General features: G+C 36.2%; 1 protein-coding gene across 3 annotated transcripts in view; it reads left to right on the plus strand.

The window, feature by feature from the left end:
- LOC109095692 (IQ motif and SEC7 domain-containing protein 3-like) overlaps nt 1-24599 on the plus strand; it is a 125576-nt gene that overhangs the window by 42213 nt on the left and 58764 nt on the right. For all 3 annotated transcript variants that reach the window (XM_042722323.1, XM_042722324.1, XM_042722325.1), the window contains exon 3: nt 16392-16851. In XM_042722323.1, coding sequence (XP_042578257.1) covers nt 16392-16851 — 460 coding nt within the window. The remainder of the gene's footprint in view (nt 1-16391; nt 16852-24599) is intronic.

Genomic DNA, 24599 nt, shown 5'->3' on the forward strand with positions numbered 1-24599 from the left:
AGCGTTGGTACTCATTCCCCAAAGCGTTCGACGCAGCTCGAGTTCCTGAAGAGGAACGTCTCTAGGTTACGTATGTAACCCTAGTTCCTCGAGGGAACGAGACGCTGCGTCTCGAAGCCATACCCCCGGCACCCCTGCCGGCACTTGCTGGTACTCGAAGCCAACGCCAGCTGCACGGCACGTGCTTTTTAGCTTCCTGGTCGCTTACGTCACCCCGCCCGTGACGTCACGCTCTTCCATTGGAGTGATTACACACAATATTTAGAGTCGCTCACGCTAGACGCGTTCCCCAAAGAGTTGGACGCAGCGTCTCGTTCCCTCGAGGAACTAGGGTTACATACGTTACCTAGAGACGTTTCCCCTTATGATAGGAAGAGAACGATCTTAATGCTGTCCTCCTAATTCCAACATATTCCTTCGGTCATCTCAATAAAACAGAATGATCCATAGTCTGGAAAGTCGAGCTTAGATCCAGAAGGACCATAACCCACATTTCCCAGAGTCGACAGCTAATAGCAAATCATTTAACACTTTCAAAAGAGCAGATTCTGTACTACACTGAGCTCTGAACCCAGACTGAAACTTGTATAATATGTCACTATTCTTTAAGAAGGCGGAAAGTTGATAAAAAATAAAATAAAATAAAATTCCAGTACTTTTTATAAGCAAAGGGAGTTTTGACATAGGCTGGTAATTGTCTGGTAAAAAAAAACTGTGGATCAAGGGTAGGCTTTTTAAGTACAGGGTTTATCACTGCATGCTTAAAAAAAATGGTGGACCATAACCATTTTTAAGACTACTATTAATAATAAACTGAATATAAGGATCAGTGGTTATATAAGATATATTTACCAGTTGTCAGGCCACTAGTAGATAAATCTGCCCAAATACAAGAGATTTATGACAAAAAAATGTTGTAAAGGTATTTAAGTGTTATTTTAGGCAGTTAGTAGTAAAACTTTTTTTTTTTTGATTGTTTTTGGAGTTTGTAGGCATAATTACTTGTGTAATAAATTATAAATGAATGATTATAGAGGCTATTTAAACCTTTGTGTGTGTGACCATGAACATATCTATGAATACAATTTGCTGCCACACATATAGCTCAATGTAATTTTACAATAATGTTGCCACGGGCAGGTTTTCCATTGAGCCTGGCTTGGCTGTTTTTATATTCTGCTTGTTGCAGCCTTTCAACTGCGAATGGCATCTGTTAATAATAATTTGTCAGGCATGTTTGCCACCTACCCCGCAGTATGTGTGGCACATTTACAAATACTTTGGAGAAGTGCAATGATCCTTACCCTTGTGTTTGCCAACTCAAGCCAGATTGTACCACACTAATATGAGAAATGGGTCCACTTGGGCTTGTCTGCACATTTCCCGTTAGGACAGGATCCAGAAACAGGCAGTGGATCATAATTGAAATCCTCAAAGTCTCTGCAAACAACAGAAGTCTATAATCCAGCAGGAAGTATTGTGGAGCCCTATGCAAATTCAAATTGAAAATGGAATGAGAACCTATTCTCAGAGGAAGAACTGATAGACAAGGAAGTAGAGCTGACATGGATAATGTGCAAATGTGCCAGTCAAGAGCTGCTATGGTACCATCAGTCAAATAATAGTAGGGAAAATATGTTTCACCACACTGGAATACAAGTGTTAAAGTGTTCTGCAAGTGTATTGCTTTTCATATTGTGACAAAGTTCACTGAGGACCAATGAGATATATAAAGAGAGAGCTGTCCATTTACATTTTCAATCATTTCAAGTGCAGTTACTTGGTTGACTCTCAGGACATTGGCATTTTTTAATCCAATCACCTGAGCTGCAAATGTCATGTGATTAATCAATCTGGAGTCAACGAAAAATGATGTCACGACAGCTTTAAATGAGTGATTACTATTAACTGAATGAACCAACTCAGACTCAATCGAAAAATGTGCCAACATTTCTGCTAAATGATATTACATCGATTTTTGCACATTTTGCAGCACTTTCAAAGTGAAATGTCCAGTAAGTGGCGTAACAAGTCATCTGAAACAAATTAATTTGTTTGCTCATTACATTTTACTATGTTGATAGTTGTAGGTATTGTGGCAGTTTGAAAACAAAATGTTCTAACCGGTTCTAGCCGATAGTTTAACAAAATCAAACATGAGATAGAAATGAATTTGATGATGCAGCAATGCAATTTTAGCTTGTTTCTACAAGCTTTTACTCTTTTATTAAATGTCATGACTTGTGTTTCAAAAGCTTTGTATTCAAATGCTCTGCAATGGAAGTGCAGTGCTGTACCTGGTGAAATATAATGCAAAGTTAATTCAGCCATACATATAGAGATGGTTTTGTGATGCAAACATCAAAATGTATTATTTTGCAAAAAATGCACTACTTCTAATGAGCTAACATAGTATTGTGCACAGAATTGAACAAAAAGTATTCATTGATCAATGTTAGTTTTTTGTGAAAAGGAATAAACGTTTTTGCTGGTTTGCTGCCTCTAGTGTTTATTTCAGTCACCCTGCAGTGAATTGATTGTATAAGAGGCTAGCAAAATTGTATGTAGAGGCACATTTTTCCAGTGATGAATGTATCTGCTAAATTAATAAATGTTATGTAAAATAGATGTTCTGAGGATACACACTTGTGCTTGTAATAGCCCTTAGCGTGTTCCACTCCGCCAGTCAGAAAAACTGAAGGTGGTTCTCTGCACGTCACTGATTTTGCTGACTTCTCTTTAGGTTTTTCTTTTTTTTTTGTAGAAAGCTCATGTTTGAAGTCTTGCAAAAGTTAACAGGACATCATCACTTACAACAGATTGAACTAAACATGAGATGGCATTCAAAATCTGCTTTACTTCTATTATCTGATATGTCAGTGTAAAGCTGGAAATTCCAGAAGACAAAATTTGGGCAGAACTTCATTTTATCTAACTAGTATTGACTGGATGGTAGAAGATGGGTGTTTCAAGTCAAGTCAAGGTCAGTTTCACCTTGACAGCATTCTGATGTATCCTAATACTAGGCCAATTCTTGTCAAATGCAAGTTTGTTTGCTATTATTTTATTTGCTTGGCATTCATTTACCACACTAAGTTTTGGAATGTGTATTAAGAAATTATAGGAATGAAAGGGGAATACTTTAAAATTTGCCCCATGTATCAAAAACCTCAGTGCCAGGCCTGCATAGATCATTATACTATACATTCATGTGAAATTCGCATAGAGACAACAGAATTGCTTGTGATACTGTGAGTCACTGTGCTGCTTTTCATGATTGTGTCCTTTTTACCCCAGTATGACACACCAACTGCATTTCAAACCCACTAATAAATTGTTGAGTCACAGCCTGCCAAATGCATCTGCTTTTTTATAAAAGTTGAGAATGTGATTGTCTGCTGTTTATTGATTTGGTGTTCATCAAAGATGCTCCAACATGTGCTGATGTAATGTCACTTTCTCACTGGGCCATGCCTTTGTTGGATATTCATGTCAGTTGCTTAAACATGTCACTTCCTGTTCTGTCACAAGGAGACGGTTGTCAAGATGTGACAAGATGTTACAAGCCTGAATACACCATCCGAGAGACTTGAAATGATTTTTTTTTTATTATTATTATTGTAGGAGTGTTTGCTCAGAAAATAGCTCCGAATTAATGTTTTTTTTTTTTTTTTTTCACTGGCTAGGGATTTCACGTCACTTGGGTCCTTTGGTTTTTAAACACATCCTGGCTAAGTATGCATGTATGCATAAGTATGCATAACTATTTCCACTTAAAAAGAACCACAGTACATAGAAAAACACAAAGATCACCTGTGACAAAAGCAAAGTTTCTGTTAGAGCAATATTTGATTACCACTTTAATTTCTACTCTGTTTGTAATCTTATAAAGTACAAGGGGGCATGTACCAATTTTTGAAAAAGTGGATTATATTAAATAATAAGGTTGTACAATTACTGTAGGCAAAAAAAAACATAAATAAAAACAAAATAAAAAACAGTCTAAAATGCTGTGGCAGAAAAATAAATAAGAAATGTTGTAGTTAGAAATCAATCAATCAATCAATCTATCAAATTTCCAATTTGAACTTGAACACAGAATATCTAATAAAAAAACAACAACAACTTTTTTATGACATGGCAAAGTTACTTCAGGCTGTCAAATGGAATAATCACAAGACCTTTAGAATAATATGAATATATATATATATATACACATGTCATTAAAAACATATCTAAACCAACATAAATACAAAGTATTTAATTTAAAAGAACATGGCACATGTATTTTAAACATGTTCTTAAACATCCTTACTTTTCATTTACCATTTTTGCAAATGGCATATGGCAAATACTGGAGACTTTTATATCTGTCAGTCAATCTTGATTGTGTTTCCATTACAAAACCTTCCCCTTAAACAATTTTGTGTGTGTGTGTGTGTGTGTGTGTGTGTGTGTGTCATTTCCTTATCCTCTTTTTTGAATGCTTTTCACTTTGGTGTTTGTAGCTTCCCTAATTCCCGGCTCTTTGTGCTCAGTATGGCTCTCGCTATTTTTACTCATTATTCCATCATCCCTTCAGCACTTGCGGTTCTTTCTTCTTTTCCCACTGTGACCCCACACGACTGATCTCTCTGTGATTTGTGATTTGCAGCGATAGAGGCAGAGCTGATTGGATTGTGTTTTATGTGCTCTCAGTTGAATGTACCACCTGTTTGTATGGAATGTGCCACCTGCCAGTGTATTTACTATGACAGCAGACAGTAATCATGCACCTGATGGAACGTACAGAAAGTTTTTGACCTTAAATCTATTAGAAACCACTAAATATACAATAATAATAAAATAAATTATGTTAAATACACCCTTTTCTATGCATAAAAATGCCAAAATCCATAAAACCCAACAGAGCTTTTTGAGGCAAAATTATATTATGTCACTTCTTTCACATTTTGCTTCACTTTCACAGTGAAATGTCCATCTCCAATGGCGTTAAAAGCATGGTCAGTTATATAGCACACAGATGAACATGAATCTGGCTGTGATTACATTAGTTGTTGTACATAACACAGCAATTCAGAAATGGATTGCACATTGCATGTGCAGTGCTGTACCAGGTGGGCTACTGAGCAAGTTTACAATGTCAGAAAAGCCATATGGAGATGCAAAATTTATTAATCAAAGTCAAAATGTATTCATTCATGTTATTGTTTGATAATCTGCCACTTTAATGATTATTTGCCTCAAAAGGAATAAATGCTGTAGGTGTTTTACTCTGACTACAGTTCATTTAAGATGGAAAACACAGTGAATGTATGTTTTTTTTTTCAGTGCGTTGTTCGTATGTTGATTATTTGAGGTATGAACTGCTGGTTTTCTTCCTCCAATCTTCCTGACTTATAATCAGACTGTCAAATCACGTTTCCTGTCTTTTTCTCTCCCCCACAGAAGCAGCCCATTCCCTCCCTTAGAGTGTAGAGGAGCAAAAAATAGCCTAGCGCAGTTGTGTATCCTGACATTTGAATGAACAAAGGTTGATTAATAATGGCTGTGCTTGAGTATTGAGAGTTTAAAAACAAAACTCAATCTCTGTAATACGATTAGTGATATTGTAGTTCACCCAAATATGAACATTTTATCATAATTTACTTCAGTCTTAATGGCTTCCACTTCTGTCTAGTGTTTTGATATAAACTCAAGAGAAAAGGTTGCATCGCCATTCTTTCTAGATCATTTATTATATTTTAGCTCATAAGCCAGAAATAGCCCCTTTAGCTGCACATCTTGTGTTATTTACAAATGGACTCGTATGTAAATTGTGAAGTTATAAGTCCCTACTGTTTCATTGAGCCTGGACTGCACCTGCTCTGGCTCGACTCAACCTTCATTGTGCCAAGACTGGCCAAATCCTTCCAAAAACCAAACAGCTGAATGTCTTATGTTGGTCACATTGAATTATTTTCCTTAATTGTGTTGGGAGTATTTTTTTTTTCTATTAATAAAACGTTCTTAAATTGCAGAATATAGTACATCTAAGTTAAAATATTGCTGTTTGTTTGAGCATCACATTCAGTCTGATAACCTATTTAGATTATTTTTAGAGATTTCACTTAACCAGTGGGCTGCTCTATCTTTAATGATCTTCTCTTTATCTTTTTGTGCTTTGATACTTTGATACTGATGCACTTTTTGGAGCTTGACAGACACAGTCACCATCATCACAACTGGAATTCATTTAGTATTTTTCCAAAGAAAAACATTATCTAAAAGGTTTGGAGTTACATTATGGTAAGTAAATTGAAACAGAACTTTCATTAATGGTCAACTATTCCTTATAACCCTTGCTATTTGTCTAGGGTTTTTCTTTGCCTTTACTCTATTAAAAAATAAAAAAATAAATAAATAAAAAAAATTGGGATAGGTCAGAATAACTTCACTAAAAATATCTTCTTTATTAGTAAAATAAATAAATAAATAAATCCAAATGTTACTCAGCAAAACAATGTATCAGTCTCAGAACCCTCTGCACTATAAACATGAGCCTCATCTGAATCTTATTAACCTTTAATCTTTCAGCCTTTTATTGTTCTTTTTTTTTCAGGAGTACTAGATGCAGACTCTTAGTGTGAAAAAAGCCATGCTATTTATAATAGAGCAGAAGTGGCTATAAAAAGTAGAATAATTAGACTTGCAGCATTGCTCTATTTGTGTCAAAAACTGTACAGCCCAATGATTTTGTGTGAAAGTGCTCATGTGAGGTATTTTATGTGCTTCATTATACTTTGTCATGTCATTCAAATGTGTGTGTGTGTCTGTGTGTGTGTGTGTGTGTGTGTGTGTGCGCGCGTGTTTTTGTGACGTATCAGGACACGACTTTGTATAATGACATGGGTATGACACAGGTATTACAAGGAGAGGGTGACTTATGAGGACGTAACCCATGTCCCCATTTTTCAAAACGCTTATAAACCATACAGAATGAGTTTTTTTGAGAAAGTAAAAATGCTTAAAAAAAGTTTCCTGTATGGGGTAGGGTTGGTGTAGGGCAATAGCACATACAGTTTGTACAGTATAAAAACCATTATGCCTGTGGAATGTCCCCACAATTCACAAAAACAAACGTGTGTGTGTGTTTGTGTGTGTATGCAATGTGTCGGAATTTAGCTACTATATGTAAGTAGAACATAAACATTTTATAATGTACTCCAGTGAAATGTCACTAGTCTGTAAATAACAGCATCCTGGTCTCGCTTTGATGAAGACTATTTAATGAAGGTTATTTATTTTTTGGGCCTGGCAGCTTGCCGTAGCCATCTATTACCATAACGCTGATGCCCGCACTTCAGCATGCTCATTACTGATGCAGTTCGTCTCATTTACACATCATTCGCCATCAGTCAGGTCAAGGGCTCGACCTTCATCCGTCAATCCACCAATCAACCCCGCAACTGTTTCTCTTTTTCGGGATTTCCAACAATGTTCCTGGAGAGCTACCTTCCTGCAGGCTTAAGTTCCAATCTTGCTTGAATACATCTGTCAGTTATTTTCAAGTAACCATGCAGAGCTTTATTAGCTAGTTTAGGTGCATTTGATTAGGGTTGAAGCTGAAATCTGTGGGATAGTAACTCTCAATAAACAGGGTTGAAGACCCCTGGTACTTTTTTTCACATATGAGACTCTATGCTATCTAATGCTGCATAATGGTAAATTCAAGACGACCTTGTCTATGCATCTGTCTCTTGTTTGAACACAGTCAGAGCTCCACTGTTTTGTGCATTGTAACTGTTATAATAGTGGAAATGAATGTTGATATACTGAAAAAGCTGAAACAGGAAGTTCTGGTAATTTCAAATGTTGTATTTTATACACTTAAGACAGATGAAACACTTGCAAAAACTATTCAACTCATACAATGATTTGTGATTAGTGGCTAAGGATTTTCAAACAATCATTTATAGATTAAAAATTATTCACTAATGAATCATTCAGGTTTTGGCGATCCTGTTTGGTTAATTTAATGAAAAAGAGCTAATAGTCATCTCAAAAGAACAAACTGAACATTGCGATGGCAAGTTTTAAAATCACTTTCAGCTATATTTAATCAATTGATATTTTAAAGCAGAGTACATATACTACTAATGTATATTCTAACACAATCTCATGGCAATTTGTAACTATTTACAGTCAATAAACAAAAATCGGCAGTGATTTGCCAAACAAAGACCTTAGGTTTGAAAGGTTGTGATTTTAATAAATTTTTGAGAGCAGTAATTGCAGTGTGCTGATGTGACGAGAGGGGACCAGGCCTGGATTTTATTTCGTGTTTTGGTTCTGTTTGTGTGCGACAGTCATCCTCAAGGGGCTGTCGCACCATTTTGTGTTTACTTTATTATTAAAGTTTTTGTTTGAATGTTCACGGTTCCCGCATCCTCCTTCCCAAACTAGGAACGTTTTTATAGCCGATTTTTGTTTATTGACTGTGAAGGGTTTCATATGATCGAGCACCTGCCCAAATTTTTTTTGGATGTGCGCACATTATACTCAATTCGTAACTATCTCACATTTAGGCAAATTGGTGGCTAATTTATATAAACTTGTAAGATCTCGTTTGTACATTTGATCTGCTTACGTCCCACTGATGGTTCGAATATATATGAATAAAACAAAAAACGTATGTTTGTGTGCAAATAACATTATACGAAATCATACAAAATTGCCACTTCGTAGAACAGTTATGTTTTCTTATGAGACTGGGTTGCATATTCACTACAGACATTTCAGTGACTTTGAAAGCAGTAAACTCTAATGTGACTGACTTTACACAACTTTTGGGAGTAAGAGCACTTTTTTCCCAGTCTGTCTGAAAAAAAAAATGTCATATTTAGGACTTTTATGTTGATTCAGTAAGTGCTTTTGGGGATGAAATAATCACTGAATTTGCCAAAGTTTGCAAAGTTAACAATATTAAATCTTCAGAGTTTGGTTTATGACTTCCACATCATTATTTAAATTTGTTTTTCTATTGGATTATGTACATAGGAACAACAAACAAACTTTGACTGATTGCTTTACATGCGGATCAGAATCAGGGTTGTTTCCTCTGAGGACGCAAGAGAGGCAGTGGCTCCTCAAAACAACTGGGTGAGAAAATACAGTAATCCACAGTACAAAAATGAACAATGCAAATATTATGAAATATGACTTAAATCACTTGTTTTTTTCTAAAATGAGAGTGTCTAACAGTGACACCAGGCATTAAAGTTACAGCCGGAGGCCATGTTTCTCTCCTCCACTGAGCCTATTGAGTTTTAACAATCTCTTAAAGCATACATTGGGTTTGGTGGGCGGCAAATGAGATTGACTAGAGAAAAGTCACATGAGAGGAGACAATAGCTCCATTGCACTGTGATTTGATTAAATTTGTTTTATTGGTTTTGATTTGGTGATAAATCCCACCAATCCGTGCACATTCCATGTCCGCATTTTGGTGTGAATTATTAAATGATGGTGTTGAGGGAAGACTAAGTAAACAACACACCCACTTAGATATCATCACTTTATGTCACATTTAAATCTATGTGACCATCATGACACCCACAGTGTTTGCCGAGCTTTTATGAATGATGAAACACGTTGACTATTAAAAGTAACAGCTGAACATCAATTGACAAATAAAATATGTAATGTAATTGAAAATTAGCTAGTTGCTTGCAATTACGAGTTATAAGTCAGAATTTCAGGATATAAACTCACAACTACTTGTTATAAAGTCATGATTGTTGTTTTTAAAGTATTCAGAGAATAAAGTCAGAATTGCAAGATGTTTTTTTGTATTTGAATTATGTTGTGTTAGTTATTATTGTTATGTAATGAGTTGGAATTTTGAAAACAGAAATGGGTTTCCATATAGTATGCTCCAAAATGTTTCAGACTTTGCCATCTAGTCAAACGTCTGCTTTTTTAAATTTATTTTCTTAATTCACTTTGTTCATGGTTCATTATCAAGCACAAGTTATTACAGATGTGTTATAACTGGAGATCTTAGATCTTCATTCATGTCAAATAGTTGTTCAAAGAATTAGAGAACTACAAATATTGTGATGGTTAGAGAGGATCTGAAAGCACATGTGTAGCATAATAAATAGTAAACCTTTATGAAAACACATTCTGCATTCACCGGATTTCCCTCAGGGTTGGATGGTGAATGAATTCACTTTGAGCCATGTTATTGCTTAGTCAATATGCATCCTGTTGGGTCAAGGCTTTAAAAATGTATCTATTCCCTAGATGTAATGAATGATGCTCAAAAGTAATCTACAGTATCTAGAAAGATGAATCACTAATGATGTCTGCACTTTTTACTAATAACAGCACTGAGAAGTCATTCTCTGGACCTTAGGTTGAATGTCAATATGTTGATCCTTCTGCAGTCTCATGACCTCTGGTCTTTTTTTTCATCTTTTTAACTTAACTTTTTTTTTTTTTTTTATTATGTATTTCGGTTATAGAAATTTAAAAGCACCTTTTGGAGCACAATTAGACTTGTGGAAGTGCATTCTTTGTATTATCCTATTTGTTTGTCTACATTTCACATAATAAAAAAAGATGCATAATTTATGTGGTTGGTCGGTTATTGTCGGGGGCTTCTTGGGCAGAATAAGCTGCAGACCTTTGGATGTCAATCAGTGAGGATGACTAGCTTTAAGAAAGTTGCACAAGGTCAAATTTGGAGAGAAAAAAGGTAGGTTATGGTAATGACAGGAAATTATGGGAAATAATAAAAGACGAGAAAACATGTTAGATTTTGGAATATATATATATATATATATATATATATATATATATATATATATATATATATATATATATATATATATATATATATTATAAAGTTAAAAGCCTATTTTGAAGAGTTTGAAAATTAGAACCAATTGCAGCAAACTATGGTATCCTCATCCTGCCAACAAAATAGCTATTGGTTGTGTCAGGTTGACTTTAACTCAATTTAACTACAAGTGGTAAGCCACACACTATAAAAAGACACAATTAGATGATTGTACAGATTCTTTCTTATTGTAAGAGTCTCTTTTGCAGTTTAATAATCATGCAAGGCCATTTCACTTTGATTTCACAGGGCTGAATCATAGAACCATGAAGCCTGGGGCATAAACATCAGAAGGCCCTCCAAACCCACACAAAACATGTTGCCTTTGTGCAATTATTTAGCGGCCCTTCATAGGATTGACATCTCTGTAAAGGTTGAGGTTAAGAACAGTGGATGATAAAAGTCCTCTGTTAATAGGCCCCTGGAGTACGGTGCCCTCTGTAGCATATATGCAACCCCAGGGCATGTGCCACAAATTGTACCAGCTGGCAGTGGCAAATAATAAATAAAATAAAATAAAATAAAATAAAATAAAATAAAATAAAATAAAATAAAATAAAAAAATTATCACTTACTCATTATCATGTCATTTACAGAGATAGGGGCCCTTCAAATCATTCCCCCTTAGTGACCATCCTGCTCCAGATCACTGAAATAGACAGGTGCCCTATCATAGAGGGTGGTTGGTAGTTGGGGCCCCTTGAAATTTGAGGACATGTGCCACAAATTGCAATATTGTCAGAAACATATGGGTCCGATATGGAGCCGGTCATTTTTTTAGGAATAAATATGAGGTTGTTGAAAGCATAATCATATTTCTCAAAGTACCAGCTGCCAGTTGGAATGAAATAAACAAGTTCCCCATCCTAGCGGGGCCCTAGGGCATATGCCACAAATGACACATTTTCAAAAACCTTAAATGGATAGTTCGCCAAAAAAAAAAAAAAAAAAAAAAACATTATTGTTATTTACCATAATTTTGTTCTAAACTAAAAGATGGACCCTCCATTCCCAGCCCTCAGGTGGGCCCCCCGAAATCATTGGGTACATCTTTCCTTCTTTAACAAAGATTCTGCTCCAGATTAATACAATAAACGAGTGCCCCATCCAAGAGTGTGGTTGGTACTTAGGACCTCTGGGAAGGAAATTTGTGGGCTTAGGTCCTGTGTCACAAATTGCAAAATTTTCTGAAACATATGGTGTAGATAACTGTGTCGAGCAGTTTTAGGACATGTTTGCAGCTGTTGAAACTGCAGGATACAGCTTCAGAAATGATGTGTCATTTACATGTTACAAATGGTCTTTACACTTGAACTCTTTTGTATGGATTTGTAAGGAATTACATGTTAGATGAGCTGGTGCTTGTATAGGGCTGATAAAATTTCCTCCCAACAGCCACAGTCTCATAATAATAATAATTATTATTTTTACAGGCTGCCAAGAGTGCAGTTGTAGTTGAAGTCATACTTATTGTGGGTGGATAGGGGATTGTGTAAAAAATAAATAAATAAAAAATCTTTCTCTGCAGGCACTTGAGCTGCTTTTGTGACAGTGCGGGGGCAGGAGCAGCAGGGAGTCACATACACGCAGAAACACACACACACACACCCCTCAGAACTACAGGAGCACGGATTCATCCCCCACATGCTCACTAATGCCTGCACTGTGTCGCAGTAGTAAAGGCAGCAGTAGTTGGTGCAATATGCACAATTCCCATCTTTCAGAGTGGTGAGCTGCCGCTACAGTCTCTGCTGTGATCTGAGGAAACACAGAAAATTACTGTGGGTACTTTGCCAGTTTTAAACCTCTCCACAGTTTGTGTCTCTTCTCAAAGTTCATCTGCTCTGCTGTGATTCTCAGGAAACTTTAGTGCTTGAGCTAGAAAATCTCGCAATTTTTAAAATTAGTTTATTATTTTATTCTCACATTTTTAATATGTGTAACTGAAGTAAAATTGAAGGACTGTAACAAAGCTGTAGCAAAAAAAAAAAGAACATTTGGGAAGAACAGGAAGGGGGAGCACAGTGGGGAAACGAATAAGAAGGAGATGAAAGCAATAGAAGAGAAGAACATTTTGATACTTTGCTAAGCCAGCTGAGAATTGAGAATAGGTCAAAATGACAAAAAAATTAAAATTTACAACAAAGTCGATGACAGAAAAAAAAATGCATAAAAATAGAAAAGGAGATAAAGAGAGGGATTAATTTAAGTTTAACTGCAGCTTCAACCCATATACACAGCACTTTACTTGCTTTTATTGCCATTGTACACACACATTTACACACACTGTCTCTAACATTGTGTGTGCTTGTGGATGTCTAGCATGGCATGGCGCTAGCCTTTTTTATAATCTCATTTGGATTGCTTGTTTGTGAGTTGTCTTGTTTACACGCTTTGTTTTTCGATTTCCCAGCAGCCCCATGACTTCTCGACACTGCATACCTGCTTTTACATCCTCTCACCCCTTCTGTCACACTTTGTTTTCTCTCAGTCTGTTCTCAAGAGAACAATGTGGCTGCATTCAATGAAAAAAAGAGAAATTATAAAGTAAGAAAATAAACATTAACCAGTTGCTTCAGCAGTTGAAAACATAAAACCTACAAGAAAAAAAAGAAAAAGGCAAGACCCAAACATTTTATCAGACAATAAGCATTCCATGTTTTTAGCACTGTCTATTTTTGCTCCCTAGCTTTGCCACCTGCTGAAAGGAAGCTTTATTTCAACATCTATTATTCACAGCTTCCACTTCTTTGGAACTTTCAGATAGAATGGATTCAGCTTACACGGTTCTTCTTCAGTCCACTGGACTGACTCTAAGTGCTTAGGAATCATAAAATATGGAGCACAATTTCTCTTTAAATGTGAAGTTTGTAATTTCTGCACCCTATAGCATCACCACACAGACCTATGGCATTGGTTGGCCAAATTGGTGGTTCTATCCCAAATTGCCATTGATTGCGCTAATATTGCTTTGTTGGAATGTTTTAGATGCTCAAACAAACAGAGCACTACTGACCAGCCCTGGTTGTTTTCTATCATATTTATAGTTGAAGAAATTGGCCCTATCTATTTTCACAAGTCTTCATCTTTCAACTTATTATCCATTGCTGAGCCTGAACAAGTGCTTTTTCTTTTTTCTTGTATTCAGAGGATGAATGGATTAGCAGTATTTTCTCCCTGAACAAGCTCTCCGCTTTTCACTTTTATTCCTTCAATCCTTTTCCCCCTTGAGGATATCCTGTGTGCGTGTGCCACGCTGCATACGCTGCTTGTAATGTTCTGATTTCGTGCTCACTGACTCCTGTCTTATCGCCTTAGCCATTTCTGCAAGGAGTTGATCTTAATCGCCCCTTTCAATCCCACCGGCGAGGCCACAAACACATGTTGAAATAAGATACAGGCAGTGCTCATACCACAAACCATGTTTAACATGAGAGTCTTCTGAGTCCTATTTTCCCAGTATTGCTAGGTTAATTCCTGGATACAAGCTTTTAAATCCTTGTTGTGCTTCAGTATGTTGGTTTATTAGCTAGTGGGATGTTTTATTTTTGGTGTCCCTGCACTCTATATTGACTGGTGTTCACCAAAAAAAAAAAAATGTAATTTTTAAATGGTGAAAACTCAGTTCTATTTTGCTAGAGAAAGCACAGAAATCTGCTCCAAACTTTGTGAGCTGTAATGCTATCTACAGTACTGCATAGTGCTTACATAGACAACTAGCTTTGAAGGCAGCATCCTAAATACAATGGAGCCTCATAAGTAACTGATTTCAAACACTCTACTTGGCAGCAATTTTGGACATAGCAAATGGCACTCCTCATTTGAAGAACAAGCATTGGGAGACATGCTAGCATCTTAAGTTTAATTTATTCTCAGTTTGTCTGCCAATTTGGGTTTATTTTCCCCAATGCAGTGTTGCCTTTTTTTTTTTTGGCTAAAAAAAGTGTCTTAGAAGATCTTACCTTTGGGTACAACCAATGGACTTCGTTCATGATGCCTTACAATGTTTTCTAGCTAGGCATCTCACTACGTTTTGGAGTTGCCATTTTTATTTGTCCACTAATTCATACTAAATTGCTAAAATACTTCCTCTCCCTCCAAATCTCTGTGCCATCCTCGCTTGCTGTTCTTTGGGAAAACATTGCCTATCAAACATCAAATCCAATTCCATTTACAATCAGCAGCTTTTTTGCTTTGTCGCCCCCATTGCCGTGTAATCTGGATGGAAAGATAATTGAGTTTCACTGTTTCATGCATACATTGATGCCAACGGAGCCTTTTAAAAGCCTGTCTGTGTGCAGAACTCTGACTATGACCTGTCCTGGTCCACTAGCACTCTGTGATATTAGACTGCGCTTAGACAAATGCATACAGGCCCTGAGTGCTCCTAATGCCTCTCTCTGCCTCGCACATTCACAATCAGACTCACTCATGCTAAAAGAAAGAACCATGTGAGTGGGTAGGGGACACAAGGGACTGAAAAGGTAGAACCCAGAAAGAAAAACAGGGATGGGTATAAATGAAGAGAGTGATCCAATGTTACATGGAGAAATAGAGAAGTTAAAACAGAGAGGGTGATGAAAGGCGAGAGATCTACAGTCTCTAATTAATATTAGCCTACCACTTTAAAAGTAAAATAAAAGCCCTGATTGTCATCTACAGTACATCAATCAACCCAAAGGCTTGAAGAGTCTTAAATCTGGGGCTTTAGGTAGACCGCTGGTATATGGGACAACCCTGCTTTCCTTCATGGGAAAATGCGCTCAATATAGTCTGGTACAATTTGTCTTCTGTACACTGCAGAGAAAGTTCATTGTCAGAAGTGTGAAATACCACGCAAAGGTGTATTTACAGTAGCTACATTTACATGGAGCCTAATAATTTAAAAGCTTTCTTGGCATATTTTTAGGTATGTTAGAAATTGTGACAATTATGGTGTGTCATGCTGAGTTTTCTAACATCTGTAGTCAGCTGACTATTGCTTTCTCTGACAGAACCATTCAGAAGGCTCATAAGCTTCTCACTGTTATGCCTAAACTGACACTAAATTCATAATAGTTTGTGGATGGGGCTCCACCTCAAGTTTAGCAGGGGGTCCAATAGATTTGCAAGAGTTAGCCTGAACAATTCCATCGCTACATCAGGTCACAGATTATCACAGCAATAATGAGCAGTTAATGTACCACACTGATAGCTGCATGACTGTGTCTGTCATGTCTGTGTGTGTGTCACATGTTGGGTGTTGCAAATCACTGTGTGTCCCACCCACCCCCTCTGGTTGTCTGGTAACTCTTGAGTCCATCCTGGAATGGACATTAGGGGCTTTGGCCCCAAGACAATCGCTTCATCTCTTTCTCTTTGCCCTGAAGGGCCCAGTTAATGAGAGAAAAGGGAGGGAGAGATTGACATTGACCCACCCCTAGGCCACACCCCCCTGAGCTGGAGGACAAGGTCAAATGGTGCCTGGGCTGCAGGCTGACTCTTCGTTTTCTCCTCCTTTCTGCAGTGAAGAGCCACCTCCTCCTTCTTCCATTACAACACCTTCACCTGCTGCATCTCCATCACCTGGGGTGACTTCCACCAGTGCCACCCAGCCCGAGGTCCAGGTGGCACCTCTGGCTGCAGGGAGCACCGTGACATCTGTTGATTCAGGAGGGGGAGATGGGGCTCGAGATGAAGGTGAAGCGCAAGAGAGAGACAGTACAGAAGTGGAGAAGGAAGAGGTGAGAGTACAAGAGATTGAACAGGAGGAAGAAAAACCCCAGGATCAACCGCCACAACCAGTGCAGGAAGAGGTGAAGAAGGAGACAGAGGAGCAGGAAAAGGAAACAGCAAGTACGGGAGGCACAGGAAGGAGGCCAAGCTTGCATCACACTGCTTCGCCAATCAGAGTACAGAGGAATGGAGCATGCAGCCACTCCACCACCTCCGACTATGAACTCTCGCTCGACCTCAAAAACAAGCAGGTAGGGAGCAAGGCGCTGTGGGATTGCAGTCTTGAGGACGTGTGAATGTATGCTTCAGGCTCTTGAGGACTGGCTGTTGTGCTTCCGATGGTTGCTTTTAGTGGCTGAGTGTGTTGGAATGTGTTGAAATTGGTAAAGGCCGCTGGACCTTTTTGGAATGGGATGTTTACAGGTTGATCATCCATCCTCATCTCATACACATCCATTACTATCTCCATCAGCTTTCTAACCTATCACAAGGCCTACATGGAAACTGCACTGAATTCTTTGGAATTATGGTAAAAAGTGTGAAATGGAGTTGAAGAGTATTGGAGGCCATTCACTCAAGGTGTGTTCTTGCATTAAAAACACCCAAATGAAATTGAACCGAAGGTGTATGTATAGCCATATTAGCTAATATACACCATTAAAAAGAGAACAATTTTTAAGCATTTAAACTCTTTTTAATTTGGCACAACATTTTAGCGATAATGCATTCAGGATCAAACATATGTCTAGTGGATGTTTACATAAGTCAACGATGAAAAAAACAAATGCAAGAGCACATTCTAGTTAAATTGGCAGATACACTTCAAATTAGCCACAATAAATGTAAGGGACAGGAGAAATCTGGAGCTTTCTGTGAAACTCACAGATTCTGTGCAGGCCTGCCTGTCATTCTTATTGCATTGTTTGGGGACTGATTTTCAACCGATTAGTGATTTGCAACTCTCTAATTCTGTACCAAAACCCATTTAACTGCCTACCTAATCAACATTTTAAGAAATCATAGGTATGCACACAAATCAGCTGCTGTTCCAGAAGGTAGGCAGCATGATTATGCCTATATTATGTTAGCCTCATTTGGCCAAATACTAAAATACATTGCAACAAGCTCCAAGATGGCAGATGAGTCAAGTAAAATGTAAATAAAAAATTGTATTCAGTAATTTAAACAGTTTACCTATTTGAACTATTTTACCAATATTTATGTGGGCTCTGTATTTTTACACGTATTAGAGTATCACATTTATTAGCTTAACAACATGCTAATGTCAAACTTGGTCACACTTGATTTTAAGATCCAGTTCTTGCTATTAACAAAATATTGACTATGACTTTTGCATCAATAAACTCCTAATTTGCTGCTTATTAATAGTTACATTAGGGATGTAGAATATGCTCATGTAGAATATGTGCTTTAAAAGTGCTAATAAACAACCATTATGTTAATAATAGATATGCTAATAAGCATCTAGTTAATACTGAGAATTGGTTCCTGTACTAAAATGTTACCTCAAGCATTATTAGAATCAGTTGTGAGTTGAATCTCCTTTTTGTGTATTGTTCAGAATTGCTGCCTATGTAGAATGTTCCAAATTAGACACCTGTTAAGTTCCAGAATACAGCCTATGTAGGCAGTAGACTACATGGCAGCTCACTTTATTCTGGAAGAGAGTTATATCTATACTGGGGCTCAATTAGAGCGCAGAAATGCTTCTTTACAGAATTTTATGGCTGAACAGAAAACTCCAAGGCAGCTTCATTCAGGGGCTATCAGAGGTTTCTGAGAGGGGTGCATTGGAGAGAAGTAGATTGAGATGACAGAGATAGAGAGAGAAAAGCGACAGCAAGAGAGATGGATGGGAGGAGAGGAGGAGAAAAGGTTGTGTTGTCATGGTAACACAGAGGTCCTCTTAAAATCCTCATCCTTCATTTTTTGTCATTTTCTTGCTGAGTGTTCATATTTTAAATTGCATTGCCCATCCCCCATTGTTTCTGCTCAGAAATATCTAATACAATTATGTTTGCACTGCAAAATGACTGACAGTGATTTATTCTGCTTTTAATATAAGTACACAATTAAATTATATTTAAATAAAAATAAATTCTGAAAGAGTAGCGTTACAGATAATTTGGGCGAAAAACAAACATGATTACATATAGCTGGGGTTGTTATAAAGTTATAAATATTCCTAATTTAATATATTTAATATAGTTAATCTAATATCACAAACATAATAGCTGTTAGGAAACATGCTAATACCACACAATACATTCAGCCAAAGTGAATTTTAATCAAAACGTTATATTTAATTTATTTTTTTATCTAATTCATTAATTACATTTATTTCTTTACTTCCATGTTGAAATTGTTTCTTTCTTTTTTTTTTATTGGGGTAAGTTGTCGCTATTAATTTAAAATTTAAAATGATTTACTATTATACATTCTATGCAATGTTTTACATTTTATTACTGTTTAGTTAAGTATTGCTAAAAAGTTGGTATTGGCAGGGTCACACTGTGACAAGTTAAACCATGTAGTGTGACAAAATACCCAGCTAATGAATGTAAGAACTTGTTTGCAATTTGGCAGTTTTTTTAACCCCTTCAGACTTGCTCTTATTCGCATTTGCCACTTTTAGGTTGATAAAGTGCTCAGACACTGTGTTGAAACATATCAGCATCCAATAGAAAATTGGTTAGCACCATCCACACTAAAGCCATTACCTTCTGACCCCTCATCCAAATAAAACAAATAGTTTGCAAAATGGACTGATAGAAATAGCACATATACCACCTTCACTATGTGTTGATATGTATTTTGGCTTATTTATAATTTGATTATTTGGATATATTTTACATGATACATTATTTCATATATATCAACCATGTATTATAGAATCTTTAAGTTAGTCCTTAAGTTATACATCCCAGTCAAATTCAGATTTTGAAAGTCATAGGTTCAAATTGGAGTTATAGGTTCAGGATCAGGAAGCGGGTGCATACATCACACCAAACAAGTAGGCAAATGCTGCTGGCAGATCTATGATATCAAAGAACAATGGCCTTTTCTAGGATTACGGTGAAATTGATCCCAGTTCAATAATTATTAATATTATTATTGTGTAAATTAACTGAATACATGTAGTTTATAAACATGATAAGGAATTTAAAAAAATTGTATATAAAGGGGTATTTAAGAAAGGGTATATATAAAAAATGAAACACAGGGATGTCTGCTGGGACAGTTCGCTCAAAATCTTTAACTCCCACTTATGTTGTTACAAAGCCATGTGGCTTTCTTTTAGTAATAGGTCTCCTTGAAGTGTTCTTGTAACACAATAACATTACATTCGACAACAAATTCAAAATATCACATAATTATCACTAAAAGTATCAAGTTCAATTGCATATGCAAAAGAAATGCAAGCTTAAATTAATGGCCTATTTAGGAAGCTGTCAATACTACAATATTTTGAATGTATTAAATAATCTTAATCATCCAGCTTGTCCAAAACCTGTCTTAGTTTCCTGACCAAATGCATCACTTCTTTTTCCTTAGAGTTTCATAAGAGACTGCATGAAGAGAAAAGGTTTCTTGTTCCTTCTATTGGATGATTGCTGAATTTATTCCTTTTTTATTTCATCAACCATTACAAGTCCACCTCCTCAAGAAGATCATATATCTGGCCCTCAGGATGGTCAGATAAAACATTACAGTACAATACAGTTTATTGGCCGTTTTGTCAAGACATGAGGGAACGACTTCCCTCATACTTTGGATGTACTTCCCTCAAAACTTTAAATGTGTGTGGACCTCATTCAGTTTAAAAAATGCAGACAAGATAGTCTGGATGGCCAATGCTGTATTGGCCATTAAGTCAAGAAATTATACAATTATTCAATTCCATTATTCAAATGATTTAATTTAATGCATTTCTCCTTGTGCCACACAGAAAAGCTTATCTCAATTGCACAAAATCAGTAACACACTTCTAAATTAGATTAGACAGATAGCCTTTAGATTTTCATTCTCATCAGTATCAGGAACCCCTGTCACTGAAGTTTAAAAAGAGAAATGAGCAAAACATTGCACGGTTTTAACATTTCTTGAACAAATTTGTTGAATTAACTATGATGGATGAACACTTCTTAATTCTGTTTACTTTTTAATGTTTATTTGGAGAACTTTTTTTTTTTTAAGCTGGTTTGCAAAGTGATGTACTGAAATCAGTATGTTGATACGAATGTGGTTGCAGTGTGAGACACTGTGCTACATAAAGAGGTGTGTGTGTACCAGCATTTGTGCTTGAGAAGTTGAGTATATGCATTCACTTGTGAGATTCTCTGTGTCTGCATTATGCTATTGATCTTCTGTCTGTAGAGGTGTGAAATCTCTCCTGAAGGCAGATAAGGGTGCAGAGTCTGACACTGCGGATTAGTACTAGAGAATACTAGTATCTCTCTCTGGGAGACACACAAACACACACGTACAAGCACACAGATTTTATCCGAAACATAAATGCCTTTTAGTAGAGTTCCTTATTCGGTGGTTTTCAAACTAGAGTTGTGGAAAATATTGGGGCAAATTTTGCTAAATTTGAAAAAGAACAAACGAACAAACGATTGAATGAACAAAATATATACCAATAGTATATATATATTTTTAATATTTGAAAATAAGTCTTAAGTTAAAACCTTCCTTTAAAATTGTAAATTAAATTAAATTAAATTAAATTAAATTAAATTAAATTAAATTAAATTAAATTAAATTAAATTAAATTAAATTAAATTAAATTAAATGTTTATTTATATTTATAAGGTGAATTTAATACCACATTACAAAACATTACGTTGAACTAAGTATTCAACTGTTGGTATGAAGTCAGAAAGTCACAGCTGTGCTTAATTCACATTGCTATTTCCACTCCACCACCAATATGTCATTTGGGAGAAATCTCCCAGCATCAGCTCGGATTGGTTCAATCTTTTTGGCAACACAGCTTCTTTAAAGTGTCCTACACTTGCACATGCTCAAACTGTTACTGTTATTGCCAATTTCACACATAATATTCCCAACTCCCAGAGCTGACAAATTACCGGAGCTGAGGCTGCTGGCATTTTGATGCATATAGGCCTGTGCAGAAATAATCTGAAAAATGATGATCAGATTACAGTTGTACATCTAAAACTGCCAATTTTAGTCACATTTTGTTTAGTTTATCATTGACCATGTGCATTATCATTAAATGTAAATGCATTCATATCATGTCATGTATTTACAAGTACATATAGCTGGCTGTTGAATAAATCTATCCAGCCAGTCTATCCAGGTGTTCAGTGACACACATTAGTCAGCGCGCTAGAACTTCATTTCAAGTCCAATGCCATTCAGAATTAGGACATTACTGACTGATCATCTTCACAACCCCTTCTAGAGAATTCCTGTTCACTCTCAGAGTAATTGGTTTACACGAGTACTCCAGAGTCTTTCACGAAAGCCAGGGCATTGGTCGTAAAGTACAAATCAAACACTGTTTATCCATTTTTCCTTAGTATTGCAGATAATCTGTAACATGTGATGCATTAGGGTGAGCTTCCTCTTACTATAATCACTCAGAGAACCCAGGCTAATGAAAAATGGGTATTCATGAGAAATGGGTCCATATCTCAGCCTAAGGTTTTATAAATTGAACTAATCCGCATCCCCTCTGCAAAACTTTCTGACAGACTTACCAAGCAGCGGCATGCAGGAAAGTTTGATGTGTTTACGTACACTCTCGTTTCTGAACTGCGTTTTGAAAAAAAAAGTCAAACATCAGCAGTTGAAAAAAAAGTGGATTAGCAAATTTGATGACATGACATGGATGTTGAAAGCAGTGAAAATAGATCTTATCCTGTGTTCCCTCTCTTGGTTGTAGTATTTTCTGATGTTTTATTTACAGTAATTATATATATAATTATATAATATATATGTAATGTGTGTTTTTTTTTTTTTTTTTTTTTTTTTTTTTTACCACCCTGAGATGAATAACTTGAAAAATGGGCACATCAAAACCTTTTCCGGATCTTTACTCATTCTTGGTACAGTGTCTAATTTTCACATTTTAAGTAGAATTTTCATTGCATGCAAAACTTCAATCTTCAGAAATAAATAAGAATAATACAATAGATTTTTCTCTGTATTTTTGGTACAAAAACAATACAAATATATATACAATATTTATTTTGGTCACATTTTTGTTATCTCTCAAAATGGCAAAAATTGTAGTCTTCAGTGAATGAGTATTGGATAAAATTAATATCAATTAATATTAATATCAACATATCCTTATTTATTTTATTAATCAGTAGTATGATAAAATCCAGTGATTGATAAATTACATTTATTATTAATAATAATACAATTTTTGATATAAATAATATTCATAATTATACTTAAAGTATATTTAATGACGACTCTAAACTGAGTTCACGATATATACTTGTGATTTGGATGCTTTTTGCAAGTTAAAATCTCATAATTACAGTAATTCCAACATAACATAATTGTCTATTGTCAAATGGCCAAGCAACACTGGAACATCTTTTAGGAATTCCAATGATGTGCAGTCACAGGTGTGCATATATCGCTATACTTTCTATCCTTTAAGAACTATACTGACTGACAAGGCTGAAATGCTGAGCTAAATGCTATGAGCCATGATCCACTGTCAGCAAAGTCAGCTCCCTCAGAGGGTGTCTGAGTGCTGATAATCTGGCTTTAGTTACTCTAGACACGATCTCTTGGAGGCTGATGGCTCCACAGATAACTACTACAGCACCTCTTCTGTGTGATTGCCTCTTTATGCTAATGAAGGTGTGCCTAACCTCCCAAAGAGACCTTTGATTATCCTGTCTTATGCTGATGGCCTCATAAATATACATGTATCTTTGAGACACAAATCAATGCAAATGAGAGACTAATGTCAAGCACCAAATATGAACAGATATACCAAATATGATGTGACAAAAAGCAGCTATGATCAATTGAGCCAATGAGATTGCATATACAGAGCAATGTTTTCTAGCAGGTGCCCTTTTGATTTCAATAGTGTGTCCCGTGCAAAATGTATAGTCACATCTTTACACAGTCACAGTTGGACAGTACAACAACAACAACAGACAGCTTTTTGACAAACATACATATTCACTGAAAATCCTCTCTGTGTAGCTCCTAAATATCAACTTGATGCATTATGATCAGTTATGACACAGGCAGGTACTAATGGCATATGCCATCATCAACAGGAAGCCTGTGTTTTGATGTATCAAGAATGTACACATTAGACCAACAGCATTATACAATGCAGAGATACAATTATTATAGACTATCAGCTATCTTTTACAACTCTTTGGTCTGCAGGTGCAGTTGTAAAGTGTTTTATAAATAAAGTTAATGAATGAATAAACTACTATTTTAAATACAGGACTTTGCAATATCTAGTTCGATAAGACTTTCATGAAGGCTAATTAGTATTATTATTAGATGTAATAGCTTGCATAGTGTATGTTTAGCCTAGCTAATTGTAAGCTAATGTATAATCAAAACAAATTGCCAAAAAATGTTGGATTACCAAAATATTTTAGAATTTTCAATCAGAAAACCCCATAAACGTTTAGTTTAGGGGACTAGTAGGTTTTTAGTCTCGTGTAGCCAGACCGTTAGAGTAACAGCAGAAGGTCTGGAAACCTTGGCCGCTTTGAATGGCCAAGGACTGTCCAAGAGGCCATAAATCAACCAGTCATGTTTCAATTTCTGCCGCGTCATGTTTAAAGGCATGGAAATGTCCCTTTAGAAATCTAGTGTTTAGCTGACACTGATAAGTGCTCATCATCAAAGTTGTAAACACAACGGCTTTGTTCCTCCATGAGGGGGTTTGGCGCCACGGCATCTTTGTTTCCAGAGGGAAGGTTACAGAACATGACACATATGTCTTCCGGAA

The sequence above is a fragment of the Cyprinus carpio genome, chromosome B4 (genome assembly GCF_018340385.1).
Source record: "Cyprinus carpio isolate SPL01 chromosome B4, ASM1834038v1, whole genome shotgun sequence".
NCBI classification, from domain to species: Eukaryota; Metazoa; Chordata; class Actinopteri; order Cypriniformes; family Cyprinidae; genus Cyprinus; species Cyprinus carpio.